Source organism: Thermobia domestica, chromosome 2 (assembly GCF_964235325.1).
Source record: "Thermobia domestica chromosome 2, izTheDome1.hap1.1, whole genome shotgun sequence".
NCBI lineage: Eukaryota > Metazoa > Arthropoda > Insecta > Zygentoma > Lepismatidae > Thermobia > Thermobia domestica.
In genome coordinates, this window is record NC_137455.1 from 387,841,331 (window position 1) to 387,867,433 (window position 26,103).

The following is a 26,103-nucleotide window of genomic DNA, read 5'->3' on the forward strand; positions in this document are numbered from 1 at the left end:
TAAGACGCCTACTCTCCCACGAAGACACTATTCCTCTTAAACGAAAAATAATGTTTATAAAAGTATGCACATATTTAGTTCATGTGTATGTCTAATTTAACTTTCATTAGTGGATGAAAACTTGTTGTTTAAACATAGGTAGAAATAGTCATTTAATTTGACTTTTGTTGGTAATAAATCTGAGCCTATTTAAAAATAAAAATACTAAACATGGGGAGCCTAGGTTAGCATTCGCGCACTAGGAGGCGCTGACCATATGTGACGAGAGGAGAGCGCTGATTGGATGATCCTCGATTCGTTCGGCAGTCGCCAGACGTTCCTTAGACATTACAGCGAAACCCGAGTTCAGTCGATTGCGTTAGGTGCAAGCAAGATGGCAGAAAGTAAGGGTGCGTTAATTGCTAAAACAGTGCAAAAACATGCTGGAAGAGCGAAAGAAAAGGTAGGTAACCATATTTTTCAATACCCAGTTTTGTGTTTTAAAGTGGTGAGTGTGGTAAAACCATAAGTTTTCCGTGATACATAAAAGAAGACTGAAACGTGAACTACAAACTGTTGTTTACCTTTTCCGGCTGACTGTGTGAGCGGTCGTGTGAACCTCAGAGGATTTTAAATTGTACACTGTTTGCATAAATCTCGCGTCTGTTTCAAGTGTGATGCTATTTTATGTATGAATTGATTTATATGTGATTATTATTATTTTTTTATGAGTGTGATTGTGCGGATACATGTGAGTGTTTATAGTGAAGTTATTTAATTATAATTAAAAATAGTTTGAGACTAACACGAATTGTCGGAATTTGTCAGTAATCACCCAGTTTCATGACAGTTAAGAGAATATCCAATCCACTTATTTCGGCGACAAATAAAGAGCTAAAAAGAAATTATATAAAATAAACTCAATGTAGTACAAGTTTGTATTCTGTTAGCACCTTCAATTTTTTCTTACTCTTAAATATGGTTGGCATAAATGTTGTGGTCGTAAATATAGTGCTCAGGTAATACCTCGGCTTAAGTTAACTATTCTAGCTTCAATTGTAAGCAGGGGCGGATCCAGAATCGACTTCTGGGGGGGGGGCGGTGGGTTGTCATACTGCTACCTTAAAGGGCTCCAAACTTTGGGGTGGGTTTTATTTATATATAAAATAAGAAAGTTTCCTCTTCTGAGGGGGGGAAATCGCTCCCCCCTGGATCCGCCCCTCATTGTAAGATTAGGTTCAGGTTTACTTTACGGAGGCATACACAAATGCATTGCATGTATACTACTTGTTCAGTAAATCGACTTTCTGTATCAACCATTTTTGGAGTGTGGACTTTTATTCCTCTGTACGGATTTACTTTAGGTGAGCTTCAGTGTACGTACACGATAAGAACTATTATGCAAAAGACAAAGGAACCTGTGCTAGATGGCCGCTAAAAAGCAGGCCATCTGAGTGAGATAAAGAGCGCAATCGGTGGGGGGAGGAATCAGCAAAGTGGTGCATCCGTAGGAAACAGGCACGTCAGCGAAGGTGGGTATGCGCATAAAAGAGTATAACGCAGAAATCTGTGTATGGCCTAATATTACGTACCTTACGTGTTAAATTGTGTATTTCTACGTTACTAAAGAGATTATGGCTTAAGTTTAGAGTTGCCCTTGGACTTTGCAACAGTGCTTAAAGTATTAAAACTTGTTACATTTCACTTAACTTCATTACTCCGTGGGCTTCACAAAAGTTTATAAGGTTTTCTTCATTATTTTTGAACATCTGTTATACCTGTTCGCCATATTTGCCATATTTTACAACTACCATGCTGCTGAAACCTGCCACGAATGCTTCCGTATCCGGCAAATATTACTAACTTCCATATATCTTTTCTCGTATTAAACATAACTCTCCTGCCGAATTTACATTCCTAAACATCAAATAAAAACTTCAAATTATCATTTCTTACCTCATTTCTCCTGTAAATTTTCCTGATTTTTATAAAAAGCGGAGGGGTAACACTAAACTTAACCCGAGATTATAGATAATCCTCCGATATGTTTTAATTGCTTACATATTTGTGTTCCAAAGTAACGTGACACGTTGCTGATGATGCTTTTACAATTATATGGGTCCCTTAAATTTCGGTCATTTCTATGGTTGCGCGTCATGAGTTAGCACATTGACTTTAGATACTTCACTGTGTATACTGTGGTTCCTAGCTACCTTATGGGCAAATCCGTGCATAACAAGTTAGATTGTCATTACGACTTTTCTACATGGTATGCATCTCACAGGTAAGAGCACAACATATTTAGGTTATTTACACACCAGTCTATTAAAATATTATTACAAATTTGTTCAATAAATTTTACGAATCTGTGGATCCGCACAGTAAATCTGCGCACGATATTATTAGTAAGGCTCGGTGTTAAATTCTTTCACACATCGTATTTTCCCGCCTTGACATATTCCTCTCGTATTATCAATAGGTTTGAATGATTATTATAGCTTTGAATATATATATCGTGTTAACTTACAATGGCCGCGCTGGTTGATATCCTTGGGCAGCCACGAGAAATTACGCTCGGTTAATTTTAAGAAAATAGGTAGGCCTTCAAACTTCCCTAAATCTAAGCATAGAATAGAATGCTTTATATTAGTCATTAGGCTTCTTAATAGCAACATATGTCATCAAGAATGGTATAGAATAAAACGAGATTTGAAAAATCATATATTTGTTGTAGTATTCTATCTTAAATGATACAAATAACAGAGTATGTGCCATTTTTAGTCATTATTGTAATTTACTAATGTTACCATTTACAATAGTGTTTATTGATTACTTCTATATACATTACATTACGTTCATTATAGTTAGACCCAATCCTACTTCTCCCTACTCTACTCTACCCTCTTCAAACCGTCTTTTTTATTGATGTGCAGCTGGGTTGTGTATTATAAAGTTTACCCGGCATAACTCGAGCAGACGGTACTACCAAATTTTGGCAGATTTCTTACCATTTCAGGTTAAGTTAATTACATATATACTAGCAGACACAGTTAAAGATACTTTTTTCCCTGGAATCTGGAAAGTCCTCAAAACTCTCCCTCCTGTTCTTGGAGACATTTGTTAGAGATTTGTGACCTCCGTTACCTGAAAATCAACATTGCCACATCTCTCTGTTGACCCTTTCTTTTATCTACCATTCACTCCTTTTTTTAAAAAATGCTGAATTTTGTTCAGTTTATGAAAGGTTGCGGAAGTACGGCAACATTGAAGAGAATGACACGTGCTGCCCAAGATCAGCCCTGGGTTGTGTGTGGGGGGGAAAACGGGTAGTGGCTGGGGCAACTGATCTCTAATTCGAAACATAGCTACTTACGCACCACACGGAAGTTATCGCAAACATAACATACCTTCATTAAGCATGACATACAGCTGCTCCATTGAATGTAACACCTTAAAGATCTGTGATACTTGCTTGCCTTTGCTCTCTGCAACTTCTATACTTACTTCCGGTTCGAAAGCAGATCTTGTACAAGTATCCTGCTAAAAGTAAATAATTACAAGTGGAGCAAAATTTTGAAGCCTTAAGGGCAATAAGATGCTGTGGAAAAGACACTTTTAGTTGTTATGTGGTGCACTATGTTCTCAGACTGAAATTATATAAGTTGGCGAAGAGTATGACGTTCGTATAGTCATGAATAGGAGATTACTTAACCCTAGAAATTGTCCTGCATCAAATTTGCCTCGTAGGTCATTTCAGATTAGCGTGGCATGGCTTACTAGACTCTGTTTGGTATTTATTTCTGTAAGCCATGTTCATAATCTATTAAATGGGGTGGTGATGTAATCGAGAAGTCCATCTTAATATTTCCATCGTTATGTGTGATTATGGGCAAAAGCCAATAGATTTGTAGTGGATGAGCGACAGCCTCTTGTTACTTCTTCATTCTATGATTGAATCTCTATAATTGTTGTTTGCTTCGGACGGTGAAGTCCAGTAGAGCATTTCAGGTTTGAAAGTCTGAGTTATGGTGTAAGTGTAACAGACTTCTGACGTCTGTTGGTTTATTTTATTGGGATTCTGTAAGAAGTGCATTTCCATGTAAGCGTGTATTTGACACATGGCCGATTTACTTGGTCAGGATTTGTGAATATTGGATAATGTTTGAATACCGCGAGATGTCTCATCGTCCGAATATGGCCGTCTGCAACTTGCGACGTGTGTGTCTTCGTGATGTATACGTATTATGCTGTAATTTAATTGCTCCAAAGGAAACGTATAGTTACATTTCGTAGAACTGATATTCTTTTTATTTATTGAAATTTATGTTTGTGTTTTGTGAAGGATCTGTGGCCTAACACGTTGGATTCAGTTTTCGTATTTTGATTTTTCATGAAATTTATTTGTTGACCATCTTTAGCTCCATTTTCAACGAGGGTTCCTGGTTAGTAGGTAGGTTTCTGTATCAGTCTCAGAAAGAGTATTAGGACCCTAACTAATTAGCAATAGGCATTGATTGGTTACTCTGGTCACCTTGCTCGATATACAAGTCAGGTTTTTTTTTATGTTTCTATTCTTTTAGTTTTTTGTTTGATTGTGCTTGATGCACTAACAACAAATGGTAAGTTCCAAGTTTCTGGTTTACTTTGAATTTCAGATATTTTTTATTCTAGTAATAATGTAAAAAGTTTATACTCCTAACTATAATTTAAGGGCGAATCGTTTAGGCCTTTGTATCAAATTGGGTTTATATTATTTGCATCATAGATCAGATTAAATAAAAATACTTTTTTAAGCATTACACAGTACCTACGTGACGTTGTTGAGATCACTTGGAATGGACCGACAGCGCAATATTTTACCCTTTGGTTTTGCATTCCTTGGTTGGTGCGAGCATGTGTCAATCAACTCAACCGGCATTTGTTTCAGTTATTCATTTGTTCATTTCTCCTATTTTAATGAAGTTTCGCGTGTGTGTTTCTCTAATCTTTGGTGGCGACGCTGTTGTTTGTGCTTAATATTTCTTAAAATTAAGGAAAGAACCAACTAATCCCTGTTATTTGTGTTTACGTGTATTCACAGGGAAACTATTCTCCACGATGAATTTTGTAAGAAAGAAAAAAAAAGAAGTTCTCAAACTAGATGCTACATGAGATATCTTTGTTGAGGTTTCAGTCCTTCCCATTGCTTGGGTTTGATTACTGTCAAGAACGAATGGATGGAAAAAGTTGTATAATAAATTCCTTAAAGAAACACTAGAGTTTGCCGCAATAAGACTTTTGAAATTTCCCAATCATCTCCACAACTTGAGGTTTAAATAGGTGTTGAACTCTGTCCCTGATTTAGAATATGTTCCGGCATTAATTTCGTAATTCTCCGATTTGTATGACGCAAGTATATTGTTTCTGTTAGTTGGGAGTTGAAGTTAGAAGAGAGAGAGGTTAAATTCAGTTTCAGTTTCAAATGCGGCCTTTGCTTTTAGATTACGTTTTCCTAGGACGGATTTCGTGTTTTTGAAAAGAAAGTTCTGTTGGAAGCTTATGAATTACTCGGAGGTGGAATTGAAATTCAATGGTAAGGTTCTGTAAATCTCCAAACTAGGAATAAGGGTGAAAGACTTTCCGTTGCCTTAGGTGCTGTGTTGTTATTCCATTACAGCCATGGTTTTTTGGCGAAGTAAATGTTGATGAGGGCAACTAAGCGGCAAGTCGTATGGAAGTTTATATTTTTCATTTGGAAGGTTTTCGTTTCTTTCTGTTAATTTATCATCGGTGTTAAATATGAAGTGAAATTAAGCTTTCGGGTGGTATTTTCATTGATTCCGAGTCATTACAGCGCGATTAAAAGTTCATGTTTCTGATAAGTATTTTCTTTAACTTGAATGTTTCATCAGTTAACGTATGAAGGGAAATTGTTGTTGCTTTAATTATCTCTCTTAATCTTTACCAGCTCATAATTATGCGTTGCAAGTTAAGGGAGGAAGGTGGTATTTACGTGTAATTGATCAGAAAAGTTGCCGTTATGAAAAAGTAGGAAAAAATGGGAACATGAGATTGTCTGTTTTGGGGGTCGAACTATGAATCTTTCGCACAAGATTCGCTCTGCCTTTTACTCATTCAGGTTTTATTGAGAAATTGTTTTATTTCTGCAGTATTTTATGTATAATATTGGGGTGCTTTTGCCGTTTCTCTTCTGAGCTTGTAATTTTAAATTTTGATTATAGCTGTCCACCTGTTCTCGTTAGCCTCCAGTTTCCTTTCCTTAGAGTTGTGTTGCTATCCGCGTGGTAAGCATTATTTTGTTTGTTCTAACAAACCATAAATCTGTTAGCAATGGATGTTTTTACATGTCGTGGCCTTCTTAGTATGTGCATGTGATTATTTTGCCTGAAGATGTTTTCCACCTGATCGTATGTCGGGGACGATCTGTAGGTGTTGCGTTATCGTTATGAAGCTCAGAAGTAGGTGATAATTAGTACGTACTCTGTTGGCTTCCTTCAAAACAGTGCATCAAGTCCATTCAGTTCTATTTCCGTTGCTGAAGCCTAACCTTGAGGGCTAGGCTGCATAAGGAAACTACCTTGAAATGCCTTTGATATACATGTAAGTGCCTTGGCTGTTGATAATTCTGTTCAGGGGGAAAGAATATTTTAGTTGTACTCATCCCTGGGTTTCGGAGTCTTCTTTCTAAGGAATATCGGAAGCAACTGACAAAATCAGGAGTGAATGATTTAGTCTGAAAGTCCAGATTTTGAATTAAAAATGTTTACTGTATTCTAGTGTCTGTTTATACTACTAGATTAGATAGTGTACTTGATGTGGCAGAACTTAATAGACAATAGCAACTTAGGACCGCTATTACCTCCGTCTTGACCGTTAAAACAAGGGATGAATGTCCTTCCAAAAAGAGTGTTCTTTCTTTCTTTCTTTCTTTTTTTTTTTTTCATATTCCTTTGGCTGATGAAGTATAGAGATCTTCCGCAAACTTTTTTGATTTTGTAACTTTTTTCCGCAAAGAAAGACATAATAAACTCGTGGAGGTAGAGGGCGAGGAAATATTGAGTTGTAAAGTGTGCTACCTGGACATTTATTAACCTATTTTGTAATATCTTGGCTGTTTGAAACTCTGCGATATGTATGGTCCATGTTGATTGGGATTATTTCTTTCCAATGGCTGCAGTGGCACCGAGCGTACGTTATTTGATTGGAACGTAAGACCGGCTGTAGTACAGAAGTGTACGTTGTCAGTGCGCTTGAAAAAAGTTTAAGTTTTTTTTAACTACTTGAATTAAAAAGTATTAATGACTAATATGATAAAATTAATTTTAAGTTTTACGTCCCACGGATATGCCGAACTATGCTAAAGGAGACGTTGATGATGAAAAATGAATGAAATGGTGGTATGGGTGAAGTGAGGGGAAACGGGAGAAGACCGAGAAAACCCACGCAAACTGTGTTTGTCCGCCACAACCCAGGACCCCATGCACCAGAGGTGAACATTCTACCACTGAACCACCGTGGCCCCTCAGTGCAGCGAATATAATTGATGTTCAAAGGAATGATTTTCGAACATTGGGTAACTATGCTTTCAAGCTATGGGCGTTTTATCACTCGAGTATAATATCGCGGACACGTCTCTAAGCTTTTGAGGATTCTCAGTTGATGTTTGGGCGGAATAGAAGAATATTTCAGGATGATGATGATGCAATTCATTTTTTATATCTTCAAGGAAGTTGGATCTCTTTTTTTTTTCTTTCTTTCTTTCTTTGAAACTGTTAATACGTTTAAGAATTGGTTGGTCCCTTCGTTCTGTGGATATCCCTACTGCGTGAATTTGATAATCAAATTACCTTTTGATTTGAAGTATGGAGTTCTATTATTAATACACAAGCTGGCAGAATGTTAAGCTGATGCTTTGGGATGGGTTATTTCACTTGAATATTTGGGTGAATGTGTATGACCATTTTCCCTCCTGTCCTTTCGATGTGTTTTTAACGGAGTGTAGTTATTTGAAATGAATAAAGATAATTGATATTGAACAAGCAGATTAGATGGTCATAAACTCCCTGGCACAAATTCCAGAAGTATCGCGTGGTGACTTTTAGTGGCAGAATGTGTGGTTTGTTCTCACGAAACTTGGACGGTCACTCTCTTGACACAACGCATTATGCTTTCAGCAATGGATGTATCATGATGTCAAAACTGTGAGTGTCGATTTGGTTAAAGTTTCAAATGGATTTGGTTGTGAATGATGTCATTCTGTGAGAGTAAGGGAATCGCGTGCTGTCCATTAACAATTGATGCTCACCTGAAAGTCCAACCAAGTAGACTGATATTAAAGCAACTTACACGACTAATATAATTCATTATAAAATCAAAACAATAATATCCAGCTGTAGAAATGACAATATTTGAAAAAAGTAAATGTGATCCCTATTCTTCGTTTCTCTGGCTGTGGTCTTCCTCTTCACAGCACTTTATTTTGTTCCGACCTCCGTGATCGTACAAGTAGTTGTGGGTAGAAGACTCGGCTTTGCCTATCTTTCGGGCGGGCGTGTGGATGTACTTTCCGCATGTGAGTTTGTAACTCATTATGTATTCAAAGGATCGTTGTCTGATAGGTAATTCTTGTTGTTTTCTTTTACTTTTTCTTCCCGTTTGTCTTTGTCAGCAACCTTCTACCTGTTCATCGTGTATTCATGTATTCAAAATGAAATAATTTCAGGATGGAGCGTCGAAAGCAAATCTGGCGTCACAGAACTGTGAATGCGTGTGTGTGTGATGGCATGGCCTTGGAGGTTTTAAAGTCAAAATGAACGTTTAATCTGAGTGTTGCGTGTAAGAGAATGTTAGTAATAAAGAAACAGCTCGTGCTTTCGTTCATTTGATTCCTTCAGCAGTTTCTATCTTCCGCGTTCCATTTCCCTTTTCTATTACTGTATTATCAGTAGGCTTTGGATAACTTAGTTTGCTGTAGTGCTTCTGCCAATAGAGATAAGCGGACACTGAATAAAAGGATTATATTACTTTTTAACATATTTACTAGCTGAACCTGGGCTATTTACACAGCGCACAGTTGTAATGTGACAGTGAAGCCCCTTCCCACTTCTCACTATAGCTGTGTAAATGTTTCCTTTACGGATACAAGTGCAGGACAAGAACACTCTCAAAAGCTGCAAGTTGCTATAGACAATCATATACATGTATAAATTAGTATATAGAATGTTGGGGTGAATTTTTGGCAAACTTGGATGAGTGATAGATGATACCAAATGCTTTATATATATATATATATATATATATATATATATATATATATATATATATATATATATATATATATATATATATATATATATATTAATAATATATCCGAGTGCGCCTCATCAAGCCTTTGAAGTTGCCAGCTTGCAATAGGCTTTGTCATTCAAATTAAAGCAAAGCGCCTTGAATGTCCATCAACCCGCTATACGTAACTCCTCTGCTGGTTGCCTTTCACAAGGGTATCAACCTTAACGTCCTAGTGGCATTATTAAATAAGGCCAGGACAATGCCTAAAATGTGGAATAGAAAAATAAAGTTTTTTTTTTTTTTTTTTAAATTTCTCTACACGAATTTTGGAATTGATCAGCAAAAACGGTACGTTTCTAGCATTTGTGGTTTTCGAGATCTTATTTTCGAAAGGATTGGCCACAAACATATGCACTTTTCTTGACCACAAACATAAACCTGGCATTTTAGTATATAGGCTAGCTGAACGTGCGCTCTCTACACAGCGCATCATTCGCATATGAGCATAAATCTCCTTCTCATTCCTCACAATATATGTACATGTCCCTTTACAGACACAAGTGAGACCTCTTGAAAAAAAAAAATCGGCAAGGGGTATCGTAAAGGGGAGATTTTTTCGATTATTTTTTCTCAATATCTCACACCGTTTGCGAGATTTGAGCATACTTCCGGTTGGAGTTTCAATTTCATGTATGACCAGTGTTTTCTTTCTTCTTGCATGCAGTATGTAATAAGCAAATACATTACATATACAATTAATTATAATGTCAGTTATATATGGTGTTCATTGGGCAAAACACTCAAGAAATAAAATATTTATCTTAGACTCGAGAAATTGTTATCCTTCCTTTTTCACTATTATTTGGCCATGGAGCAAACGCCTGAGACATATACAACCCCAACATACAACATTGTGGTGTTGGAATGTATAGTGCATAGGGTATGATGCTTTGGGTTTTTTTTTTTTTTTTTTTTTTTATAATTACAACGCTTCCAGTGTACCCTAAAAAAAATGTAATAAAGAAATAATGGCAATTTTTTTTTTTTAATATTGAATTAGAACTGGACAATCTACGCAAAATTTCCAATCGATCAGTGAAAACGTCATCTTTCTAGAGTCTGTAGTTTCCGAGATCTCATTGTCGAAAGGATTGACCACAAACATATAAACATATTTTAAAAGAACTCGGAAGATGGAAGCACAATTCACATGCATTGATTTTAGAGAAGGCTTATTAAAATACAAAGGCTTTGATTAATATTTTTTTTTATCATAAACTGTATGAAAAAGATATAGTTAACTAATTTAGACTATTTAAAGTACAAATACTCAAAATGTTTGTCTCTGTTAAACGTGAAATCACACATAACCGTAAATGAGAGATTTGAAAGCCAAAGTTATAGGTTGGAGCTCAATCGCTTTTAATTGCTATTGTAACATTTTAATAGATAGATTGTTGAAAGATGTTTGGAAATCAACTGATAGATATCTTTTAAGATTTAGCCTGTTTTAATAAGTCGTGTAATACACTGAAAATTAGGCTTTATGTTCTGTGTTGCTCATGCTAGCGTCTCTTATTACGCTATCTTAACGCATTACGTCTATCTTTTGTGACGAATACAACTAGATGTAATACTGTGGACATTATTGGCCATTTTTCTTACATCAGTGAATTCTGATATCTATTTCGTTGTCTAGCGAGGAACTGTTTTGCTTATATTTCTGTACTGTCTTGTTAGAATAGTACTTAACAATGTACGTATTGCTGACATTTTGCCAAAGCGAGAGCGCATATATCCAAGCTATCAGGAGAGAAAGTGAGGACAACTTTCAGTAAAAGGAAGTCGGTTGAGTGTCCAGTTCAGAGGGAGTGCTCATCCTGCCTACACACTCCCTGCTTTTGGTCACATTCACTTTCCGTGAATAATTTTAACCATTGTGCAGGGCTTCTGTGGGGACACTACACGGATTCAGATGTACTACTGATCTTGTACAGTATCACTATTGTTATATGCTATACATATGTATTACAACAATCGTGTTAACTGACTATTCATGCGCTTTTGCACCGAAAGTTTTGAGGATCGAAATTGTAATATATGATTTATTACGGATTAATGTGTTTTTAATAATTTCTTGTAATGTAAAATTTACAGTATTACTATCTAAAGTTCTGTTATTGTCTTGATTGAGGCAGGGGAGAACTTTGTGCGTGAGGCCCTCTTGATGCCACCCAAATATCTTGCACGCACTTTATTTTCCCTACCGAGCAATCTCTCTCTCAAGAATGATATTTGAGGAATTAGGATCAAGGTACCCTGCATTAGCATTTATTTTTATTCAATGATGATATGATTTTCTAAAGACGTGTATTTATACGTATTAAAAAGTAAGTATCAAAAGATTGAAATATCTGACGATTATAAGGTCATAGATTGTGGTCCATCAGCTTTTAGTTGATTTGATAGCATTTGGTCTGATTTACTTTCGACATTCTCAATATTTATATTGCCTTTAAGTTTGATTTACTCCTCGCCCTCTTTTGGACGTATTGGTACAGTGTAATTATCAAAAGTAAAAGTGTTTAATGCATTGTAATGTGAACTGCTGAAAGAGTGATTCACTTTTCTTCTCCAAATTCTTATAATAGTCGATTTTTCGCTGATACATGTCAGTATTTTCAACATTTAGATAAGAAACTGTAGTTTGGTAGGGAAAGGAAATGTTTTTATTTGAGTTTAACGTTTCGTTTCCATTATTCCTGTCCCTACTAAACTGCTGTTTTCCTACTTTTTTGAAAATGCTTTCAGCGAAAATTCGACGTTGAATATACTGTAATTTTTTGAACGATGTATAAGGATTTGGAGAAGCAGAAGGGACCTTTGACTTTATTGATAACTTTTTATCTTTTGTTGTTTATTTCACTATTTTGCTGAGGGTAAGCATCACCTGGTTCTAAAGGGTCAGATACCAGAATGGGCAAAGCAGTTATTCATGAGATGCTACCAACGCATGGGTGTTATTAACTCAAGTGCATTGCCCTGGCCTTCGCCCTCGCCTCTGCATCACAAGATCAGGTGATGCAGAGGAGATTATCTTATGATACCTGAAATCTAGCCCACTTGAATTGCGTCTGAATCGTTTCGGTCCATTCCTGTTTTTAGCTAGGTTATAAATAATATATTTATTTGCTGCTGACGTTTCCTTCTTCATTCAGACCTTCTTCACATCTAACTTCTGTTCAGTGTTCTTTCCCTCTGGCCTAGGCAACCGAAACGCTCCTGTGCTGTCCTCTCGGTCCGGAAAGGGAACTTACGGTCGTTTAAAAACTGAATTTTGTTTCTCGCTACTCTCACGAATGGTATCATTGAAGAGATAGCCACTGTTCGTTGTAGCCACTCTCTCAGCCTTCCCTACTGCACCGTCAATACTATTCAAGACTATTTTAATTTTCCCTTTAAGAAAGTGTAGGTCATTATTTATGTATGGTAGTTTTTAGTCTGTACATTCGTTAAGTTTAATTGCTTAAAATACCTGTTCGTTATGAAGTCAATTTATGCTGATAGTTCGTTTGAGTGTCGAAGCTCTTCTGAGAACACAGGGGAAAAAATCCTGCCAGTGTTTTAGCTGTGTTTATAAAGTACTGTCTTCTGCACGATCGAGTAATTGAATACTTAGAATGTTGGCGTTTTGTACACAAAATCTCGTGTGCGTGACTTCTTTGTTTCTTTGCTTCCTTCAACATTCTTTTAATGTAGGCCTAATCCAATATTCTTCTCTTGTATTCTTCCTTCAGTTCTGTCTACCGGTAGTACCGTGATGTTGATAGTTTTGTATTAGTATTTCAAACTGATTTACTACAGATAATTAGTGTTATGACGTGTGTTTCCAGGGCTCTCGGATTTTGCTCACCTCCACTCCCACTCCCGGAGGACACTTTCTGGAATAGAGCCTAAATTGTGACAGCCAGGCGACCGAGCATTACAATTAAAATCAACAGTGCTGAGACTCTGTATTTATCTCACTACTTATATGATTCAATGAAATGAAGTGTGTACGTTATGCCAATGTAGTCGTCTTAGATTTTGAAGTTGAGTCCTCTCTGGATATTGAAATGTACTCTGGACATTTCGTGCGCAGGGTTTAACCCTTTTAAAACAGTTGTCAGCTGATAATACTGGTGGCTTTGTGTTAATCTTTATAATAAAGACAGTGGCGTACGACCCATGAATCTAAGATAATAAAGAATAGAAGCTGTGACTTTCTAGATGAAGTTACTGTGTTAGTTTTAAAAAAAGTTAATGGTGGTAGGTGCAACAGCAATGCGTGAGTAGAATATAGTCTTTGGTCTCCTTTCAGGTTCAATGGAATAAAGGAGTTGTAAAATTCGGAAGTCTGATGTTGGGGATGAGAAGGATAGAAATATTTTAGAAGTCCTAAAGGTTCAGAAATGGCTTTTGTCGCAATTTACTATTCAAATATTAAGGGAAAGACGAGCAGTATTATTGTTATTGTAGCTTAAGAACGAGTTAATACCTTTGCTGATCCGTTCATCTCAAGAATTAACAACAGTTGTTACGTCAGTCCTTCGAATTCTATTGTTAACTGCATCATCGCTATGTTCTCACCTTACTGAAGTATTTCATAATTGCCATTGTGTACGAGTAAGTTCTAACAGATCCTGGCAGTTTTCATTCAGAACGCACTGAATGATGCTACACTTATTTATCAACGTACTTTTGGGTGTTTCTTGTCGTTGCAGGATTCCTAAATTGTGAGATATAAAGATAGTTGTCTTGATCTAGTTGTGTCGTCCTGTATTTGAGGTTGCTCTTTGATGCTAAACCAGCTGACAGCGTACGTGCTGTGAAATTTTTGCACGTCAAGTTCCAGAGTGAAGAGATGCAGACAAAACTAGTTGGAGTTCACATTTGCATCTTGTGAACTCTTCGATATGCATTGCATTTACTGTAAGGGAAGTTCGAGAATAAGAGATAAACAATGATGTATTGGAAGTTGTTGCAAAAGTTATTAGAATAGAGACAAAGAGATCAGGCTTGGTAAATATACTTGTGTGTGTGCATACTGCAAAATTCATTCAAGATAAGGATAATGTTTTTAGGAATTTATTCTCTAAATTTGGCCATTAGATTCAAATCTCCTTTTTCATTCTTGTTTATTCTATAAGTACATTAAGCTTTCCTCCGATATGTAAACGCTTCATATTCTTCATCCTTGGAAGATATTATTCACGCACTGAATTCTCTTACTGTGAATAGAATTAACAATGGACAGTGATGCATGTATTGCTTTCAGTGCTGTGGAGTGACAAGTTAATTTTTTCTGTGTACCTCTATTTTGTTACTCAACAATAGGTTATATATTCTCTTGTTCCTTTCTTAGATTTCCAGATACAATGAAAGTTATTACATTAATGCAATGAAATGCGTATGAATTGGTTTTCTGCTGCCACAATCTATTGATACCACTTTGGTGCATTACGGGGGCGTGAGAGCAGTTGTTGTGTTATCTTTTAAAGTATTGCGAAGGAGAAAAGTTAGTAGCGTTAGTTTCTAACCTCTTTACTTACCAACTTGTTTCAAGTTCCCGTAGACTAGAGGACTGACCATGTTGAACATGGAAATTGGATGTTTCATTTCTACTTGATGTTTCAGATGAAATTTGTCAAAATCTCCTTTGTAATTACTTTCCTTACCCTGTCCCCAGTTGTGCTCGTAAATAATCATGTAGTGTTTGTTGGTTATCTCGTAAATTAATGACATTTATTGGCAGGGCTTGTCTGCTCGTCAGTGGCGAGTACTATTTTGACATCTGGCTGGTAAAGTCCGATCAATCAAAAACGTGTTTTATTCCACACAACGAACAAAAAATGTAGGAGCATGATCTGGTTAAGGATAGTTTAAGCGAGTGGAACAGATTCAAATAACTTTCGTCTTCCCGAACTTCTGCAGGATACAGTGCGACATAAAGATAGGTTTCCTTTGCTTTCAAAGCTGTTAGGTATAATCTTTCTTCTGCCAGTTTCCACCAGTTGTTGTGAAAGAGGTGTCAGCAACATGAATTTAATCAAAACAAAACTACATTCACTTTGAATTATTTGATCCAAAGCAGTCTATCTATCACCGGTATTTCAATAGCAGTGCCCACCATATAGGTGGACATATCGACAGGAAGTTAAAGAATAAATAGTACGTATCACTCTGTTTCTTATTTGTAAGAGATATGCCAATATATATATATATATATATATATATATATATATATATATATATATATATATATATATATATATATATATATATATATATATATATATATATATACAAATGTATTGATATTTTTTTCTGTGTCGCAAAGTGATTTTTGTTTATTTGTTACATTGTGACTTCAAAATGGTCTGGCTAGTACATTTTTGGGCTGGTTAGTACTTGGAAGCAAGATTTTTCAAACCTTGCTTATTGGAGATCTGAGTTTCTTCTCTCGTCTTCTTTTTAAATATCTAAGGTCGCGATGGTTAAATTATTTTTAGAATCATGAAGTTGATGTTCGAGTACGGTACAGTGTGAATGTATTTCTCTGCTGCTCATTTCCATTGCTTGTCGTTTCCGTATGTTGATTTATTTATTATTTATTTATCAACACAACAGGCATATGCCCAGTTAAAGGGTCGAAATATTATAATTCATATTTTCAACAGTTTTTTTTTTCAGTGCTTTGCTGGACATTGTACATATATCAATAATTTCATCATGTTTTTGATACAATTTGTTATAGAAAGAACATGTTCTCCTGATTGGTGACTTCAGCATTATGTTAGTCCTAGACTTTTTTGCAACAGAAGAGACCCGTATTATTAGTTCTAGTTCTAACTGAAGGAACATGGAAATATAATGAAGATATAAAGTTTTAGCAATTGAATTCATTTTGAACTATCCCCCCCCCCCCGAGGAATACCAGATCGGCAATATTACTTCTTTGTTCTGATGAGTAAATATTAAAATTGTCTATCAGTGTACTATGACTTTCAAAATTTCTAAGATAATTCTCGGAAACTGCAGTATTGAAGTGTTAAAATGTAGATTGCTATTAGGACAAATACTTCGGAAGTGGCAAATATTTTACTCTTCTTCCTGGTAATTTTCGGATTCATCTAATATCAAATATCCAGGCAAAAAGAAAAATGTTTGTAATAGTTTGTCATTTCTTTTCATACTGGGATGATATCTGTTTTCCCGGAATCGAAACCTCGTCTTCACGGGAAAATTACTCGGCTCTTTGGTGCTTTACAGATTAGCTGACGTGTGTCTGCTCTTTGCAGCGGCAGGATTAAAATATGCACAATTTTGTTGTGGTATTTCGATTTTGTGTTTGCTATGTTATTGTTGATGTTTTATTACAATTACGACAAAAGGTAGTGGTTGGACTGTGTATTTATTATTAAACTGTTACCTAAGCATACGCGTACTACTGATTTGCTTGTAATTCAAAATTTTCTTTCGTATTCCTTTAACGGATCGCTGTTTGTTCCTTCTTCAAGTGTAGCCAGACAGATTTGAAATGTTTAGATGATTACTATGTTCCCAACAGTGGAAGTGATTGCCTTTTGCTAAGGGTCATCACGACTACATTAATAATGAAAACGAATCTTTGGCTGTTTGAGGCCTTACGGGAACTTCCCATCTTGTTGGAATGCATTGAAGAATTTATAGTTTAAGGAGGGAGAAAAAAAAATACCTGTTATATTTGTGCTTTTCCGTAGGATCGATTGATGTTTTCGTGTCTTGCAAACAGCTGCTTAGTCACACTTTTATTTGATATACTTCCAACAAATAGAGACCAGATAAAAGATACGCCGCATGAAGCTTTTACAACAGAAGTACTGAACATTTAGCAACAGTTCTATTAATAAAAATCACGATGTTTTTACAGGATACCTTCGCAACGATCTCTCATCGGTTCTCTCTACCTCACTTTTTTTTTTTTTTTCATTTCATTTCTAAAGCATTCTTCGTGACTCACATTGTTTTTCAGTTTAAGATACTTTTCGTACTTCACCGCATATGGTTGGGCATTTGCTGCTTTTCAAATTGTTTTTCATTATTTTATCGCCTAACCCTCTGACTTCTGTCTCAGCGGAGAGCAGTGTTATTACCATACACGACCTATGAAAATGAAATGAAATCTTTAAATTTGACGTCCAATGGGTTGCCGGCTAGGGTAAAGGGGGCGGTGATGATGAGATATGAATGAATTAGTGGAATGAAGAAAGTGGGAGGAAACGGGAGGACCCCCGAGAACCCCCCCCACACTGTGTTTGTCCACTACAAAGCTCAGTTGGCGCGAGCTGGGATCGAACCAAGGACTCCCCATGCACCAGAGATGAACGCACTACCACTGAGCCACCGCAACCCCTACACAACCTATGTGATTATAATTTTTAGCATTATTAATTAGATTTAATTCAGCATTATAATTTTTTTAACCGTATAATAATTTTTTGAAGAAAGTGTTTTGTGTGTGTTTCTGTATTAATTTTAATTTGTGCAATGACCCTGATGTAAATACGTGCTCGGGACTGAAAAACCTTCCACTTCTAATTGGCTGGCTTCAGGTACAAATTACTCAATTATAATAGTGTATAGTAAAATAATGCTTTTATTTTAGAGTTCCGTTTGCGGGGAGGAAAGTATTTTGCCGGCCTGGCAATTAAGAAAGTGAAATGTAATTCACTCTCAGGTAGAAATGCAAGGGCTCGGATAGAACCAGCTTTTTAAAAAAATCTTGTGGCTTTTTTGCGTCGGGAATTTTGAAACTTTTAATTGTAATGGAGAGAATACCACGTTCCACCAGGATTTAGGCAACCGAAACGACATTTGGGGTATTGTAATTGCATAACATTTGCTGGCAACAATTGCAGTGCCAGTATGAATACCAATCAAGACAGCCAGTTTGGATTAAACATATTGCTTAGAAGGGATAGACTCATTTTGTTACTTTTTAATGCACTATAGGGTAACGAAAGTGGTACTTGAACAAAAAAGTCAAGAGTTTAAAAAGCAACATTTTTAATTTTCACCCCTCGAAAAGCCGGGTTTTTATAAAAAATGAACTCTATCCCGAAAGTACTTTTTTTTTTTCACCTCTACTCTCAGGTGAATGTTGTCAAGCCCTTTGTTTATTATTCCAAACTGTATGCAGAGTGACACGTGCCTTTGGCGTAGGAGACCCGGGTTCAATTTCTTGCAGGAGCTATGATTTGGATCCCACGTTGAGCTGTAAATGCGTGTCTCATGTATCCTTGTAGTGAAACGGACGCTAGAGTGAAAATCAATTTATACAAAGTGTTCGCGGTAGATTAAACGACTTTGTAAGCCGTAATCTGAAAATGTTAGGAGATTAGAGGACAGTATTGAGGAAGATGTTTGTAATAATATGAAACCTGAAAATTAGATTTTAACATCCTAACAGCGTAAAGTTAATCTTGGAAATTGAAATGGCCTCTTCTGCTGAGGGTCCCCCGCATTAGAGTTCCTGCGGGCTCTTTAGTTAACGCCATTGTTTGGTACATGTGGTCCGGGTTTGATTCCCGGTGCTAGAGCACGAAAACAATTTCACAACCATTCCCTTTCATTAATCATCTGTCCTGTAGCCTAGAAGGCATAACCATGGAACGATAAACTAAAAAAAAAAAAAAAAGTTTCATTTCATTTCTAATCGTAAGTGGAAGACGGGTAATGAAGAAGTGTCTCTGTAGTGTCGAAAAGTTCTGTTGGCCAACTCAATGAGGTACACAAGGGAAGTACATGCTTAAAGTAAAATATAAACATTTACCATTTATGTATAAAGCACCTGTAATGATATGAACGTGAAAACTTTCCATCCACCCCCTTGATGAAATTCCGCGTACGCCACTGGGTCATGTGTTCTTTCTATGGTTCGCTGTTATTGGATTGTATCTTTTAGGAAAAGGGACTTTTTTCGACCGGCTATTATACACATTCCTGACACAGCTTTGGCAGTCTGATTGCCGGTATATTCATTTTAAACTGTTAGGAAGTAACTGTAATCCTCTAGGAATTCAGTGTTTATTATACTTTGCTAGTAATACGTAAGTGTGAAAGTGATTAGTTAGGGTAAGGATCTGTTGTCTAAGTATTTGGAAGGAATCGGCGTCGCTGTCGAACGAGAATAAATTCGAAGCCGGAAACTTGTCTCCTGAAAGCTGAAGGTCGTCTCGGTTGGTTGGGCGTTGGATCGAGACGCCCAGCAGCAATCGTTGCCTCTATTTTAGATGAGAAAACAGGTGAACGAAGAGCCTCGCAAGATTTATCAACGGCTGCGAAGCAATCAACTCATTTCAGTTCAAAAATGATGAGAATCAGCCCTTTTTAACAATTTCTTTAAAAATAAAAAATAAAAAAAAGGTGCTTGGTAGTTATTCCTCTCGAAAGAACAGTCGCTCTCTGCAAAGAACAGAATTACTAAAATGTTATTTTCGGTACGACTTTTTTTTTTAAACTCTTCTTTTCCACGAGTGTCGTTTGGCTCCCACATTGGCTGGAATCGTTCCACTGTGACAGGGACTGCCATTTTACTGTGGGAATGGGCTCATAATTTCCGTCGGATATTCACTGCCACTACTTGCAAGTCATGTTTGGCTACTGCTCATCACTGGCTTAGATCATTCGAATGCGCAGCGGATAAGATGTGGTTGCATTGTTTGAGAGGATCCTTTATATTTTCCTGTTTCGCTTATTTTTAAGGGGTGGGGTGGGGGGTGAAGATTCAATGCGATTACATTTCTATTTCCGGTCCTTAATTTCCATACTTTTATGATACTTCTCCCAGACTGAAAAGGGAAAGTCTTCAATCAATAAAACCGATTCTCAAGATAGATACTTTGAGAGTACTCTTTTAGTTCGAGAAGCGTGATTTTGAATTTAATACCCATAAACTTGGGCCTTTGTCAATATCGTAAGATTGCTCACTAAAGACGCCGTTATTTATTTATTTCATTGACTAGATGGCAAATTATTTTATTTATTTAACAATCACCAGATACAGCTCAGAGCCCATTTTAAACTGGATATCTAACAACAACAATAACAATGGAAAGGATTTGGGAAGTTATCGGCCAGGGCCTGTTTAGTAGGTACGTATCATCTCGGCATTTGCCTGGTAGTACTGAGGAAAACCCCAGTCAGGATTGTCTGCAGCGGGAATTGAACCCACGATCTCCCGAATGCAAAGCCAACGCTCTACCACTTGGGCTACTTTTCGTTTTTTCCGTGAAGAAGCCCTGCCTTGATTTCGTTGTTTTCTTCAGAGAAACCTAAAAGCATCGTGTGTTGTAATCAGCTATTGCTTATCTAGTCAATTTAACTGCTAGTGTCAAGTGCTCCTCGCAATTTAATTCACAAAATAAATAAGTAGAGATACTTAAAATCAGAACACGTAAAACGTAATTCATTTCGACAAGAAAAGGAATACATTCTCATATACAGAGTGTTTCAAAACTAACATCAACAATGTTTGGGAGGTAATTCCCGACACCAAGATAAGACGAGAAGTATAATGCGACCTGGGTGCAAAATGCTTTCTTTCGGAGTTATAGGCTTCCGAAAACATGAAAAACAACTTTAAAGGTCCATAGCTCCAATACTATGGGACCTACCGTATTCGGATCAAGACTTCACTTAGGAGCTAGTGTGTGGAATATCCATGTTTCAGAATACTGCGGTGCTTCCGCAACAATTTTATAGAGGTAGTTGGTGAGTACTTCATATTATATGCCCGTAGCCAAATTCCGTCTATAAAAATTATTGCGTGAGTATCTTAGGATTCAAACACCCTGTATATATTACGACTAGCATATGCAATATTGCGTTCGCTGCTGTTCAGAAAATTAAATTTAAAACCCGAGAGCTTGAAGGAGCAGGTTATTAGCTTCTTCAGGTCATTTAAAGGCTAGATTGGGATTGTATAGTCTGATCATTTACGTTTAATAGTAACTAACTGAAGTGAGATGAAGTCTTGTTAACTCCTGAATAAAGTGTCCAGATTACGTAATTTTCTGATGTTGGCACCGAAATTTTCCTATTTATTCGGAAATGTGGGAATGGAATGTCAGGGATCAACATTTGAATAAGACTACAAATTGTCTTGATCGTTGTGATTTGTGATTATTACACGTTGTGGAAATTATACAGAAAAGCAAGAAGTTTATGTAAGTCCGATTAATCATAATTCATTTGTGCTTTTATTGCGAAATTGTCGTTGTCTTTGAAACACAATGAAAACTGAATAATTGAGTCAAGGCTAATTTATAGAAGCAGTTGTTTAAAAACATTTTTAAGACAGAAGAAATGCATTGTTCTTCAGGAAGTGATTATTGAACGGATGCTAAATATTTCTATTTGCCAGCTGGTAATTATGAGCCGCTAGAAGTGTTCCGTTCGCTACAAAGATTTTGGTCTCTTGAATGCGGAAGTAACGGATTAATTCTCATGGTTTTCCTCTTTCTGTAACTGTAGTACTCTGATCGATTTTTGAATAATGCCGATATCAATACTTTGAAATCCAACTAATTAACTAATAGATTTGATTGAAAAAGAAAACTCTGCTCGTTTTAGGAATTAAAGAGATATATGTTTATTTTGAGCGCTCTGTGCTATTATTTATTTCGATTGTATTGAGTGTTGTACTACCTGGAAAGAGTTGGGCCGTAATAAGTTTCAACTGGCACATAGGCACTTTAGCAGAGGAATATGCTTCAATGTAGTTGCTAAGTTATTTGTTATTCGCACATCTCGCGAATTATTTACACATAAGCTAAGTATACCGTTTTTGTAACGTTTAACACCTAGAAATTTTGACCTATAACAGAAAAAAGGGTATTTGTTAAAGATTAGCTTCTTATAAAAACCTAAAATTGGTGAACATGTGCATTCTGTTTATCAAGTGCGCTCTTCCTCTCCATCTTGGTTCAAAAGTTGCTGCTAAACCATGATAATAAACAACAATACAATGCAGATGCCGTGGTCCGATAATTTAGCTCTGTTGTAGGCAAAATAATGTGACGGGGAGCGGCTTGTAGTATGGGGGTTCTTGCACGATGGTCTGTTGGGCTTTCAAGACCTATTAGATCTAGTCGTTCATAACCTAATTATTGAGCATCTATATCTGCGAAATTGTATATAGAGAAGTATATATAGAAATAATGCCTCTCTTTTATCACTGCCATTGAAAGGAATCGCCTAAAACCATCAAATTTTGTACATAGATACATCTAGTCGCGTACAAAGCCATTTTTTGATTTTTAAGTCCAAGGAAGGATTGGGGAAGTCAAAATTTATGAACGTTCTGGTTGTTTCTAAGAATGCCTTTCCTTATGCTACCAACAATACATATTTGTTATGCGGGCTTGTATAAAACGAGAGGATAAATATCCAGGTTCTAAATTAAAACCCGGCAACGACAGGCACTTATAGCTAGTAAGGACGTAATGCCCAAGCAATGCAAGTAATTATTGACTAACAAAGAGAAGATGACCGTTTGTTGTCGCCTGATCAGGTTTTGACTGTGTGGTACATTTTCGTAATGTTCCAGTATGATTTATCTATCTTCGTCTTTCTAATCCCTTTGCCATTTAATGATTCGTTTGCCTTTTCTGTATTGTAATCTTAGTGCCGAGACCGGTTCTTTGCTGCGGAAGACCAGGCTTCAATTCCCACCGACCAATTGCTTTATCATATGATTTGTGTAGGTTTGCTCTATTCCTAAGTGTTGGTTGCTAAATTTTATGATTGATTTGAAAGATGTATGAAGATCTTTTCGTTCCTAAACATACTCGAGTTGGGGTTTTTGTCAAAAAAAAAAAAAAGACGCAGTGGTTCAATGGTAGATCGTTCACCTCTGGTGCAAAGTGCCCTAGTTCGATCCCAGCTCGCGCCAAGGGAACTTTGTGGTGGACAAACACCGTGTGCGTGGGTTTTCTCGGGGTTCTCCCGTTTTCTCCCTCTTTATTCATTCCATTCATTTCTTATCATAGTCTCCTTTAGCCTAGCCCTTATAACTGTGGGATGTAAAACTCAAAAGATTTCATTTCATTATTGTTTGGAATGAAATATGAAAGAATTGGAGATGAGCCTGTTATACGTAAGAAAGGTGGTTTCTACTGTTGACAGGCAAAAGTAAAACTTCAGTTTCGGTGAAGACTTATACTCACACACACAGTATATATCAGAAATTGTTTCGTAAAATAGTCGCCATTTATTTTACTGTTATATTATTGTGTACTGTGCAGCATTTGGAAAACATTTACATAGCGAAAAATGTGTTGAAGATTGTGAATAGGCCATATTTCCCACAGCCATTGCTTCTAGTTCCGCTCGAATGAGGATTGCTGAGACGGAAGCAAGGACTTGAGGACGAGATTCCATTTGCTGTCTCTTTGAAGGTTGTTCATTCCCCGTTGCATCATGAGTTGTTAATGTGCCACGTTTCTAGGTCAGCAAACAAATAACTACATATCAGGTGCTGTAACTAGCATTGAACGTACATTTTCTAATGCTTCTTATTTTATTCTTACATCTTGTTAATCGATTTATAAAAAGTCAGCTGTATGAAGGAAATTCAAAGATCTTCATATGAGTAAGTGAGCTGGTGATACGTTGCGTAAGTCGTGTGACTTTTAATAGGTTTGATGGGTAAACAACAGTGATAATATACCTGACTACATGCGTTGTAAAGACTTATTGTTAAAAAAGTGAAATGTCTACGTCCCACGCATATGCTCCTTTGTGCTAAGGAGATGAATGTTTATGAAATAATTGGTGGAATGATGATGCAGAAGGAAACTGGACAGTCTCGAAAAAAAACCCACTCATCTCCACTGGACTTGTGGCTAGCACGCCATCCTGGGTTCTGTTCCCGATAGTAGAGCCTTGAAAAATTAGAACTCATTACAGCCTTCTGCCATAAACTAGGTCCATTCCTCATAGCCTAAGGAACGCTGAAGTCCAATGCAGCCAATTAGCCCGAAAATATCCACAGATATGTTTCCCCGTAAATTTACACAGACTGGGATCGAACAAAAGAACCTCTGCACCAGAGATCAACGCTGTACCGCTGAGCCAGAGTGCCCCATTGTCTTATTCTCTCAAGCTGTATTTACTTATGGACAGCTCAAGATATATTTCAGAACTTCCTGGCAAAAAGGAGATAAGAATCAGGCGGATAGGGAATTGATGATGGGAAATATATATATTGAGACGTAACATTAGTAAAGTCCAGACTCAAAAGGTTGCCTTAATATCGCAACCTTTCCCTCACATTGCTCGAGTAGCGTTATCAATGACCTAATTGAAAGAGTGATGAAGATCCTCAGAGTGGAGGAGGAATGCATCGTAAAATAGAACTAAGTTTATAGTTCGCGTATATTTCGGAGTTTTTAACTAACGTTGATCGCATAATGCTAGTTTTTCAATTTGTAATTTCATATTAATTCTCGTTTAGATTTAATGTTAATAAAGTTACTTGTTTCTTCAGAAGTTATATTTCTTTCGGAAGTCGTATCGACAAGCACGTTATACATGAATAGCTTATAACTGTAGGAGAAAGTATTGAGACCGCCTGGATGTTAGTTCTGTCGCCAACGCACAGGACTTGGAACTATTAGCCAATTGCCTTCAGCTGATTCTTCCCTTCTCTTTTTCTATGCAGTGAAATAAGATATAAATTAAAGGTATGAGAAACTAATTCTTAATATTGTCATAGCGTAACGTGTTTATTAAAATGTGGGACGATATTCTTTCGATTGTAGGATTTGTATTACATCGAGTGTGAGAAGTTTTCACACCGAGGAAAGGATGATTAGGAATGGTGGAGGGTGGAAGAAAAGACCTCTGACTTTTTCAAAAGAATAGAAAGAAGCAACGGATGATTATGGAGGATGCCGTTAGCTAAATGCCAGGCCTGGAATAGCAGATTTCTTTGGAATCCCGTTCACTCTGTCGCAATGACCTTCCGTTGCCATTTTATCAGGAGCTGCTTCATGACTTCAGGAGGTGGTCAAATGGTTGACTCCAACGCTATAAGAGGAAGCGATGTTCACACGCGGCAGAGATTTTTTTTTTTTTTTTTTTAGTCCATTAAAGAAAATGTAACGTAGAACATTCATTTGTGTAGAATATTTGAAACTTCGAGCTAGTAAATGGTGTAGCATGATCAAATCTGCAAAGCGTACACTCTTTATGTGTTCATCTGTTTATTTAACAATCTTCCAGATACAGCCCAAAAATTCAGTTTACACTGCAATATTTATAAGTAGCAACAGGAAAAGAATTCTCTTGGATTTTAATTTATGGGTACCATCTGGTGGAACTGAGGATGGACCCTGGAAAATTTCGGTCAGTGTTCTCAGACACTAGATTCGAACACAGGACCTGTTTTGCAAAGTAAGAACCTACGTACGATCTCTTCGTTCGATTCTCTTTTATTAACATTCCGAGCTCTTTGCGTCATAGCCGTCCAGAAAATTTGAACTGTAATAAAGTAATGTTAGAGTTGATTTAATATTTTATTATCCTCCGTTAGTTGTATTTTTAGTCATATGAGGATGGGAAAATGTGACGAACAATAGATATATTGTTGGTGTTAATTTCCTATACTTATTTGTAAACGTGGTTTAGTTTCACACTAGTATCCATCATATTTGTATTATATTGGTATTTTGTATTGTACAAATTGGTTGCTACTTCTCATCTATGACAGTGTGCGTTTTTCGGGATATAATTTTGTGTAGATAGGAATTA

The 26,103-nt window shown here is 36.7% G+C and overlaps 1 protein-coding gene across 2 annotated transcripts in view; it reads left to right on the plus strand.

Annotated features, from left to right (window-relative positions):
- The first annotated feature begins 286 nt into the window (after positions 1–286).
- Amph (amphiphysin) overlaps positions 287–26,103 on the plus strand; it is a 140,926-nt gene continuing 115,109 nt past the window's right edge. For both annotated transcript variants that reach the window (XM_081749514.1, XM_081749515.1), the window contains exon 1: positions 287–442. In XM_081749514.1, coding sequence (XP_081605640.1) covers positions 374–442 — 69 coding nt within the window. In that variant the 5' untranslated portion in view covers positions 287–373. The remainder of the gene's footprint in view (positions 443–26,103) is intronic.